We start from the raw sequence: 11,153 nt of genomic DNA, 5'->3' as shown, positions 1-11,153 counted from the left end.
TAACCCCGATGCTGCCGTTGAACCAACAAAACATGTATTTTGTGAATATCCTGCATTCATAACGAAGGATCCAAGAATTGTCAGATATTATTTGTCACTTGTCAGTCAAAATCATTCAATTGTTTTCCTTTTTGGCAGGATGACATTCTTATTATACACAAATCATCAGCAACACAGCGAGGAATGTAACTTCACGAGTCTTTATTGTTGACAGAAATATATATACACAAGTAGAATCAGATTTTAGTCATTAGATTGTATAGTTTTTGACTTCCTCTGGTTGTTTTTCTGGATGTCCTCCTTTCTCCAAGTACAGGTTGTTATAGGGATACTGTTTCGGTGCCTGAAAGAGAGCAAAATACTTTATTTAAAATGTGCATGGTATTAAATAAGGTACACAGGTGACACAGCACTAAAAAAATAAGTTACATTAAAACACAAAAGACTCCTAGACATATACCATTTTATATATAACTATTTCATATAACTATTTTACATTTAAACAGTCGTGCTCACATTGATAAAAAGCATTCATGAGTGAAATGGCGTAAACTGAGGATGGAAGTGGCTAGGACAGAGTTAATACAGTAAACAGGGTCCTTCATTTCAATTCATATCATCAAGTCAGTTTCTTAGTTGAAAATAATGAATAATGTACACTTGATTGTGTCTTTGGGATCTGACAATTGTAAAACTGAAAGACACTTAATAGTACATTTTAGTGTAATTAACACTAGATTAAAAGAAAACTAGTTTTACAGATCTATTAATTAGGTGGATAACTTGTTATTGTCCTGGGTGTTTGTCTCAAAGCAAGTTGACAACTTCATCTAACTATACATATAACTTCAAAGTGTTAAAAGTTAAAATGTATTATATACATTTTGGATTCAATCTTTGCTTTATATACTCAAATTAAGTATTCTGAGAATAGGGTAATTATCAGAGATGTCTGGCAAACCTTCTAATCCTCAGATCTGAGCAGAACTTTGCAATGCTATTTCAAATCTGCTAAATAAACAGCAATGTTTTCTTTTAACAGTCAAAAATATTGAAATACGACAACATAAAGCACTGTTATGAAGCATTACCCCAACATACATAATGTAATAATACAAATATATGTACACCTGCAAAATGTAAATACTAGTGAATATATTTAACAAATTATGAATTTAGTAGCAGTTGTGATGTACAGCATATGTCAGACAAGTGTAAAAAAAAAAAGACTCATTAACTGATCGTCATTTCACATCCTCTGAAAATAGTATCAAACACAAATCATAGCATTTGGTCTGTACTTACAACAGCCTGGTAAGATGGAAATTTCTCTCCAAGGTAGAACATAAACAGCATGAACCCGATGAAACCAAACAGTTGTTTGCACATTGAGGACCAGGGCACGGGGGTGTGAGATGTATCCACACGGTTCCTGATGAACATGTCAAAATTCCAATGCATCTAGAAATAAACAGAAAACAATCACTGATTAATGAGCAATCTCATACTATAAAACAATGCAGTGCCTCTGTACAATCAAACTGATCTGAACACTGTCTCAACAGTCCAAAAGCAGTTGTGTCGATACAGAGGAACGATATACTGCACTTAGGAAATGTATGTCTTTATTTTATTATCTATCAAACTGTCCAGATCTAAAGCTATAAAACGGTGCTTCTGCACAGTCTAGACAAAATGATGCACGCACAATCTCCCTAAATTATAAAATATTATGTAGGTATAATGTCTCTTTAGGGCAGTAGTAATACACATACCATTACTATATATATATATATAGTATATATATACTATATATATATATATATATATATATATATATATATATATATAAACAAACTAGTGGCAAGATATGTACTGTGGGACATTGTTTTAAAATTACAGCAGACATATATTTGGCATTTCTGGGGCTCATTGTACAGAAGCAATCTGAGAGCATTGATTACATGCAGATCACATACAGTGGCAGCATCACACTTCACTTATGACTGTCACTCAGAAGTTACTGAATGATTTCCTAAAAGGCCCTGGCCTGCTCATGCATGGTTTCACAAGTATGGTGTTTGTCTTGACAAGTGAAAAATGTCAATTATTTGATGTTGAAAGTCATGTTGTAAATTTGGCAGAACCAGCCCATGTACTGCCATTTCTTATAACTCATGTACAACTATACTGATCTATCTGTGATAAGCAGGAGACACAGTAAGCAGTCTCTTACCGGCTCTCCCCAGTTCCTCCTCAGGTCAGGGTGGTCCCATTTGTACCAGGGGTCTCTCTCATGCTGAGATCTATCTGGTAGCATTGGATAATCACCATAGCTACAAACACACAACGATTGCAGTTAGTTAACCATCACATGTAATTACTTTGTTACTGGTGATTCACACAGCGGTGATGAACATTACTTTTCAATATTTCATAGAGAAAACAAAAACAGTTTAAACTACATTGAATGTAATGCATTAAATATTGCTCACCCCTCGCCTTTGTCGGGAAGTGGTTCATAGTCCTGAACACATATGCTGTACTTCTTTGCAGCAGCAGCTCTCTCCTCGGGGGTCGTCGGGTATTTACCAGGTAGATCATTATTTGTCACACCAGAGGCTGAAACACAAACAATTGCACATGTGAATAAACCAAGTCGAAGTTATAAAGCTCACAAGCAAACAAGAATAAAGAAAAAAACAAGTATGCTGTTCAGATTAGCGGTAGCCACTCAGCTAGCGTAAGCTAAAGTTAGCATGTCAAGGTTACGTTCATTCGAGGCTTTACACTTTAAACTCTGACACGTGTCTAAAGTGAAATTCATCAGACAGTATGACCGAAAGCTGTAACACTACTGACCTGCTCTATATCCCGATACAAGGGCTGAAATGCCAGAACCTTTCCCTTGAGAGAGAGCCTGGGCCCAGCGTCGGAAACCAACACCAGCCATGTTTATGGCTGTAGCTATCTGACAGACTGAGATATACGCATGCGCAAGATTGAAGTATGGGTCGGCATAAGGACCAATTCCAATCCATACTAAACATCTAATCTAAAATATAATATTGTAAACCAAACTGCTGCCTGAGCCCTTCAACACATTAACAATAAAGTAATATCAAGCGTGACAACAAAATAAACTACTAGAACACTTATTTTATAGTGTTTTATTCATTTTTATTTATTTCTGAGTAGCAGACACCATCACATTAGAGGAAAGTTTTACATAAAAAGTCTTCCAGTGGCTGAAGGGAACTTGTTCTCAGAGTACATGCACTAAGGCCCTGAGACCCTGTTCCTCTTCCCATCAGATCCAGCTCAGGTGCACAAGTGCATTTACTGGGGGATCGTCACTCTGCCACCGGTGACAAATTGAAGAAAATCCATCAGAGAAGTTCTGCTATGTCCTTCTCCACGTTCTCAATGGGGCAATGAAGTTCATACCTGCAGTAAAGGGAAAACATTAGAGCCACTATTATAGTTACCGATGGTCTGACCTAATGAAGGGCAAATTTGGTTTCTAACTTGCGGTCTGTGATCTATAAATTCACCTTTTGAAGGGCATGCCATCTGCGGTAATTAGGAACTTCTCAAAATTCCACGGGATATCATTGACTTTGATTGGGGACCAGTAGAATTTCTTCATATCTCCAATAACAGGGTTCACATATGGCAAGGATTCCTGTGGCGAACAAGAAGTGACACTGTATCTGTTTTTTTTCCACGACAAAACAGCTGATAGTACAAATATATGCTGAATAACTAAAAAAAGATCATCAACTAATCTTAGTTATTTAGATCCTGTGTAAAACACACTACCTTTAGATAGGCGAAAAGAGGTTCTTCATTTATTCCATTCACCTCAACCTTTCCAAAGACAGGAAACTTTGGCACAAACCCCCCACCTGGTCTCACATATTTGAGAACGTTGAGGGTTTCATGATTCACCTCTGAAAAAATAAAAGTACAACGATTTAACGTGTGTATTCACAACTTTCTCTTCAAAATAACTTGTCAAATGTTACATAGCATGAGCATGTACAACAAAGTGTGTATGTAGGTCAGTGGTGAAAGAAGTATTCAGATCCTTTAATTAAGTAAAAGTACCAATACATACAAGTTAAAACACTCTATTACAAGTAAATGTTCTGCGTCTAAAATCCTACTTACAGAAGTATGAGCAGCAAAATCTACTTAAGCACCAAAACTAAAAGTTCCTTTTTTTGGTATTCTTGGAGGGGAAGTCCATTGTATAAACCTGTGGATTTTTGACTTCTCCTCTCACGTTTCCTTTTTTTGTCATTATCTGGATTTTATGCAGTTTTATATGTGTGCAAATAAAGACAAACAAAAGAACAACAAAACAGACATTGTGTTTTTGTCAGGGTTGACAACCTGAAAGGTTTTGAAGACTTTAATCACTAGTCATCTATAACAATGCTTTGGATTTTATAAACGTATCATATTTCTTTAAGTGTATAATCTTAATCCAATAGGTAACATATAGTTGAAGATGAAATGTAGTGGAGTAGAAAGTATACTATTTGCCTCTGTAATGTAATGGAGTAGAAATATAAAGTAGCATGAAATGGAAATCCTCAAGTAACATATACATACCTCAAAATTGTTCAGTAAATGTAATTAATATAGAGTACAGTATTCATCTTGGTACAGTTAACTACCAGGTTAATAATCTGATATTTCTGTCACTTTTCAAAAGCCTCAGTGTACCCACCAGGCGACTGAAGACCAAATTGGTTGCTGGGGAATCCCAGGACAGTGAAGTTGAGGTCGCCAAACATTTCCATCAGTGCATTCAGTCGGTGGTACTGAGGGAACGGGACACAGAATCAGATGCCTTTAATAAAAAATGACTGCACAGGTTATGTGTTATGAGATAATGTGTTCTGGCTGCAATCAATCAGTGCTGGTGTAGAATATTACCTCTTCTATTGTTGACCCTCAGAAGGTGGCAACGTTGATGATGAGAAGCACATTACCCCTGTAGTTACTGAGCGGAACCGGCTGTCCATCCAGGGTCTCCACAGAGAAATCATAGATTGATTTATTCTCCATGCTTGTACTTTAGCTTGTATATGGGATTGTAGTCAGTCAAGAGTGAGTATTCACTCGGCTATCCTGTTGGCTCATCTCATTCACTGAAACATAACTCATGGGTCAGCAATTGTTCAGCATGACTGACTTCATTGTTCTCCTGGGCAGAGGTGAGCTGGCAGGATGGCCATTTGTTCAGCACACGTGTCCCACGAAAAGAGGCTGCTAATGTGGTGACAGCTAATTGGCCTTGGGAAATTCAATATTCAAAATGTATGATTTTGATGGCATCATTTCCTCGTTAGAACTGACACTTACAGAAAGAAGTTTAACATTAAGAATCAAATTCAAGAATTGTTACATTGATTTTCTCAATTTTTTTGTTTGTGACAACAGCTTTATAATTATGAGTGGGCTGTTTAGTTTGTCCTCCAAGTCTGAAATTGCAGTCTAAAGTTACAGCACAGAACAAAATGCACAGTATTTATATGTACTTATATTCTTTACTGATAAGATTTGTAAGTAGTTCTTTGATTTATACACGGCTAATCTTGTTGTATAAATAAAGGAGTTTTTAAAAATCAACATGATCAACCTATGCTGAATGCATAATTGTAAGAGTATCGGAGGTATCCATGAAACATTTAAAATTGTTTTTTTACGATCAAAAGCAAATATGTAAATTGCTTTAACATGACCATTGACGTCAACCCGGAAATGTACAACTGCTACGTTCAAATATTTTGTAAACGTGTAAATGCATGATTATATTACACTTAAATCAAATAAATACGACTTCTCTAACATTTAAGAAGCACATTTTTGATACTAAACTACAACAAATGTACTCCCTAAAATGACTGGTGGCAGTGGTTTTAGTTAACAAGTCCATTGGCGTACAATTGGGCTACTTTGTGGTTTATCAACGGAAAGAAATGGGGGAAATAGCCTACAACCACAGCGATAATAGTATTTAAGTCTAAATATATAATTTTTATTATATAAACTTTACTTTTCTCTTCCCTAAATACCAAATTTGGTAGAATTCACAACGTTGTTGGATAGTTCATGTGCTATTCCGAACGTAATAAAAAGAATTCCGACAGCCCCTGAATGCAGCATTGGGTTTGGGTTACACCTCAAACGCTTGCAAGATGCTGAAGGAAAATACGTTATTTTGGCATCTATGTGAAGAACAACACGTCCTTGAAAACGCTGTATAACATAGTTAACTCAGAATGGACGAAGAAGATAAAATGCGGACGTAAGTGCCTTTTTAAAAGGGAGTTGTGTGTTTAAAAAACAGCTGGATTGGTGGCCCCGGCAGGCTAGCTTCTCAGCTAACAGCGATAGCAATAACCAAAGGGATGGAACCTAGCTGGGTTTATCTGCTCCCATTTATTTATTTTTGGTCGCAAACTTTAACTATATATTACCGTGACAAGGCTGATAAAACATTCCTTATTACAATATAACATTACTGTCATTATTCTTCCTCTTTAAAACATGTCTTAATATTTACTTGTGTTTATGGTGGCTGTGAGCTTTGCATGCAGAGTCAAAGTTCAGCTATAAAACAAGGTTTGCATTTCTTCAGCAGGTGCCATCTTTTGGACTTGCCCTGGGAGGATGTACTTGTTCCACATGTTTTATGCCATTTGCCACTGCAGCTCCTTGTAAGCCTGCAGAGGGTCAGCAAGCAGTTCCACAGCCTCATCCAGGTGTATCTGGCCAACTGCAGGACCTTTGATCTGTCCTCGGTAAGTCCTGATGAGTTTTACAGGCTGTAAATATATATTGAGAGGCATGGTTATGGTCTTCTGTCTGCTCTGTTGCAATGGTTGAATGTGACATTTACTCAAGTAAAATGATTATATTAAGTATTCCTATTTTTAGATTACAAACACAAAATGTAAATCCACTAATAAATTATGATACATTAAGCTACCCAGCAATATATAAAGTAATTAGCAGCTGCAAAATTAAAGTGATGAACATTAATGCATCAATAATTATAATCCATTAATATAACAATATATATATATATATATATATATATATATATATATATATATATATATATATATTATATTGTATTGTATTGTATTGTATTGTATTATATTATATTAATGGATTATAATTATTATTATTAATAATAATTAAGAATTATTATATATATAATTTTCAAATGGGCTATTCTGCTTAATGATTACTTTTGGTACCTTAAGTATATGTTGCTGCTGATACATTTGTACTTTTACTTAAGTAATTATTTTACTTTTAACAGAGTACTTCTACACTGTTGTATTGCTACTTTTACTTTATTTAAATTTCTGAATACTTCTTCCACCTCTGCTCTGTCCTGATAGTTACAGATTGGACCATCCATTTCCAAGGAAGCATTTTGCTCCATGTTAAAGGACAACAAAGTTCTCCACAGACTGTCTCTTCAGCGTTGTTCAGACTGGGTGACGGATAAGGAGCTGCTGCCAGTTATCGGCCAGAACCAGCACCTGCAGAGAGTGGACATGAGCGGGTGTGTTTGTCTCACCCGTCACTCCCTGGTGGCCGTGTCCTTGAGCTGCATGCACCTCCAGCACCTTGGCCTGGCGCACTGCGAGTGGGTGGACAGCCTGTCTCTGCGCAGCCTGGCTGACCACTGCGGGGGGCTGCAGTCGATCGACATCACCGCCTGCCGCCAGCTAAAGGACGACGCCATCTGCTACCTGGCCAAGAAGTGCTTGAAGTTGAGGTCTTTATCTTTGGCAGTCAACGCCAACGTCACTGACGAGTCGGTGGAGGAGGTGGCCAAGAACTGCAGGGGCCTGGAGCAGCTGGACCTGACAGGTTGCCTGCGGGTCAGGAACCAGTCCATCAGGTATATCATCTCTTATTTTCAAGTGTAGTCCAACTAAGTTTGTGCCATCCCTGCCCACACTTTTACATGCACCGCCTCACTTGTGCACCCATCCATAAGATCCTCTGCATGCTGTGCTCACAGGACTCTTGCAGAGTACTGCCCGAAGCTGCAGTCCCTGAAGGTGAATCACTGTCACAATGTGACAGAGTCGAGTCTGGATCCTCTACGGAAGCGCAATGTAGTGATAGATGTTGAGCCACCTCTACAGAGGGCTCTGGTGCTTCTTCAGGATGTGCTGGGGTTTGCTCCTTTTATCAATCTCCAGATATAGCCAAATGGCCATCTATCTGTCCAACAAGTGCACACAGGTAGGTAATATGAGCAGTATATCTACTGTATTAGCTTATGACATGTTCATATCCAAAACTGTTAGTCTAATATCCAAATAGAGTTAGAACTCAACCACAATGATTTTATTCCGAGTCTATTTGCAGCAGATACTGGTGGTGACATTCAACATTTGCCTTCCTTTCTTACAGATTTCTTCATCAAAGCAGTCACTCTCAGCTGCAGCAAATGTGCTCGTGAGTTGCTCTAAGAAACGTCAAGACGATCCAAGAAGACCTGGATGTTTTACACTCCAGTTTAAAAATAATGTGGACAAAAAAAAGCTCACTGGTATGTGATCAAAGATGCATATTTAAGATGGAACTGAAAATAAGTCTATGTTTGAAAATGACTGAAGAAAGCCATGTGCTTTTAAGAATTGCTGCCTCATGTCCAAAAGATGTCACTGCACTATGTGTTAATCCTTCAGTGTCGTAATAATGTGGCTTTATAGAAAAGCAATTCTAGCAAGTGTGTTGTTTTGTTGTTGTTTTTTTAAACAAAGTTTACTTTGTGCGTACGACATTGCGAGAAACGTCTATCTTATGTTTCATCTAGAAACATTACAAAATGTTTGAGTTTAATTAAACATTTCATTTTGCATGTATGTGCTGGTTTTAAAGGATCAATTTACCCAACTCACACAAACAAACATTTTCTCTCTTACGCTTTTATGTGTCCAGGTTTTTATTATCTCCATTACTGAGACTTCTGCTTCCACCACAAGACAATGAAGGTGGATGCAAGTGTGTTAGTGGTGCTGACTAGTGTCTTCCAGAAACAATGTCCCGGCTCCTCAGGATGATCCTCAGACCTCACTGTCGTTTTTAACTGCTTCAAAAATAAAAACAGTTGTTGCTCACAGTAACTCCAAAACTATCTGCATAGCTAGATGCCAACAGAGATTAGTGGGAAAATGTTTATATTTTTTTCTTGTGACACTGGTGAAGCAACCCTTTTATCCATATTGTTAATTATCACATACTTGTATAGCCTAGTATTTGTTTGAAAAAAAGGAATATATTATGACTGTTCCCATTAAACCCTTGAAATTCATTTTGTAAAAAGTACCTGTGTTGAAATGCTGTTGCCTAATAAGGTATATGGATTATATAAGACATATTAAAATGCATCATATCATCAGAAATGACTGTTGTCACTTTTTCCACTGCAAAGAGGCGTAAATCTGCTGCGATTCAACGTCAGGATGCACAATCCACAAAACACTTTCTCTTCTATTGCAATACCTCTACTCAGGGAATCTGAAAACGCTGATCTGATACCAGTGATCTCTTATTTTTTTCTTCAAATTTAAAATGTAAAAATCTTTTTTATTGAAGGTAACACAATGGCAGAGATTACTGAATTAATGTAACTAATAGCAAAACTCACTGAATTTTATAATGACATTGATGAAGAAAGTTTATTTAATGTGGATTTGTCCCAACAAGTGTTGAACAGGGAGCTTAAAGAGAGTAAAACAATACTCATTGTACTCAAGCATTTGTTCTTGACAGACTTAATATATCTATAAATGTTTAAAATAAAGACTTAAGCATAGTTTTTTATTCCAGTTTCTTAATCGCTGACAATTAGAACAATCTGTATCTGTAGCCTGCTGTCAATAACAGTCCCATAACTCCCTTGATAAGTATAAGAGGTTACTGTCAAACCACTGCAGTGGTGGAGCTAAATATGGTGTTCGCCTCTTAATGCATATGTGTTGGGACTCAACGTGACACAAGGAGGCAGCAATGAGCCAGGATATGTGTCTGTTCTTAATCCTGTTGTTCGAGAGGCTGCATGACTTCCAAACTAAATTCAGGAATAGCTATCGGTGACAATGTTAAATACGTCCGAGCACAGTGTCAGGTGTGTATTAAAAAAAAGGCCGGGAATTTTTTTTTTAAACTAAGATTTAAAGAAGAAGTGTAATGTTTGACTTGTTTGGCAGACAATGAAAATAAACAGCTTTATGATCTTTTAACACTTAATGCAGCGAATGCACAATAATATAATAATTCCCATTGTTAAAAATCCCTCGTATAGTTTCCTCTGGTGGTCCGATTGGCAGACTATATTGTAACTTGCCTCTGTGACAACACAACAGGTCTATTTTCCACTTGATGGCATGGTTTACCCCATCTGCTGCGTGCTGTCCACAAAGCTGAATTTGCACCAACAGAGAGTTGTGTTTGGAGGGCTTCAGGGATCGACCAGCATCCTTCTGTTAGCTGTGCTGATCATCATATTGCACCGCTGTGCCTCTGAGGAGACATCACAGTGTCATTAGTTATAAAGTAAATCTTGAAATTTCAATTGGTAAAGCAGCTCACAGTGCATATCGTGCAGTAGATACTCATATTTAAAAGAATTGAGCACATTTGTCTTACATTTTAAACAAGAATGAAAGAGTCTGGTTAGCATCAGGACTTTTCCTCCTCAAAATAATAAATGATGCATGATAGATATTATCCTTGTATCATAATGCATGGGGAATTTCAATTTGCTGTAAGACACTTACTGAAATAGACAAATAACTTCTCTCATCTGTTTAATAATTAGAATAAATAACATCTTCTGTGTTCAGTGGCCCATCCTTGTTGCTGCTCAGCAGTCAGTGGGTTAAAAACGTTTCAGACTACATTCATCATATAGGACCTCAATTAGCATTGATCTGCAGGGGGGGGAAAGAAACATAGCTGCGTTATTATATACCATGGAGCAATTTCTGTTCCAGTGATTGAGTGTATGGGGGGATTTCTCAAACATAGCCGGCCTAGCATATTTTGTCTTCCTGTCAATAATCTGGCACTTGTCTAAATTATTGATCAATAGCAACTGATCA

At 37.2% G+C, this 11,153-nt stretch overlaps 3 protein-coding genes across 6 annotated transcripts; 1 reads left to right on the top strand and 2 right to left on the bottom strand.

Moving 5' to 3' along the window:
- Nucleotides 1-184: 184 nt before the first annotated feature.
- On the bottom strand, nucleotides 185-3,003 carry ndufb8 (NADH:ubiquinone oxidoreductase subunit B8). The gene is made up of 5 exons (XM_029456448.1): nucleotides 2,863-3,003; nucleotides 2,496-2,622; nucleotides 2,237-2,336; nucleotides 1,306-1,461; nucleotides 185-343 (listed from the first exon to the last, which is right to left on the bottom strand). The coding sequence occupies exons 1-5, from the start codon at nucleotides 2,951-2,953 to the stop codon at nucleotides 251-253; spliced, it is 567 nt and encodes a 188-aa protein (XP_029312308.1). The 5' UTR covers nucleotides 2,954-3,003; the 3' UTR covers nucleotides 185-250.
- A 278-nt stretch (nucleotides 3,004-3,281) lies between these two features.
- Nucleotides 3,282-5,079, bottom strand: LOC115024669 (glutathione peroxidase 1). Its single transcript, XM_075074157.1, has 5 exons — nucleotides 4,948-5,079; nucleotides 4,739-4,832; nucleotides 3,823-3,953; nucleotides 3,555-3,685; nucleotides 3,282-3,447 (listed from the first exon to the last, which is right to left on the bottom strand). The coding sequence occupies exons 1-5, from the start codon at nucleotides 5,077-5,079 to the stop codon at nucleotides 3,390-3,392; spliced, it is 546 nt and encodes a 181-aa protein (XP_074930258.1). The 3' UTR covers nucleotides 3,282-3,389.
- Nucleotides 5,080-6,169: 1,090 nt separating this feature from the next.
- On the top strand, nucleotides 6,170-9,467 carry fbxl15 (F-box and leucine-rich repeat protein 15). 4 transcript variants are annotated; one of them, XM_029455556.1, is made up of 5 exons: nucleotides 6,170-6,322; nucleotides 6,659-6,818; nucleotides 7,428-7,936; nucleotides 8,060-8,286; nucleotides 8,458-8,906. In XM_029455556.1, the coding sequence occupies exons 1-4, from the start codon at nucleotides 6,297-6,299 to the stop codon at nucleotides 8,247-8,249; spliced, it is 885 nt and encodes a 294-aa protein (XP_029311416.1). In that variant the 5' UTR covers nucleotides 6,170-6,296; the 3' UTR covers nucleotides 8,250-8,286; nucleotides 8,458-8,906. The 4 variants fall into 4 exon arrangements, 3 of the variants coding, with proteins under 3 accessions (XP_029311416.1, XP_029311415.1, XP_029311414.1); XM_029455555.1 differs by having other exon boundaries at nucleotides 6,656-6,818; XR_003834100.1 differs by lacking the exon at nucleotides 6,170-6,322 and adding an exon at nucleotides 8,989-9,467 and having other exon boundaries at nucleotides 6,609-6,818; nucleotides 8,458-8,596.
- Nucleotides 9,468-11,153: the final 1,686 nt, after the last annotated feature.

Source organism: Cottoperca gobio, chromosome 19, assembly GCF_900634415.1.
Source record: "Cottoperca gobio chromosome 19, fCotGob3.1, whole genome shotgun sequence".
Classification (NCBI taxonomy): domain Eukaryota; kingdom Metazoa; phylum Chordata; class Actinopteri; order Perciformes; family Bovichtidae; genus Cottoperca; species Cottoperca gobio.
This window is presented reverse-complemented; position numbering and strand designations above follow the sequence as displayed.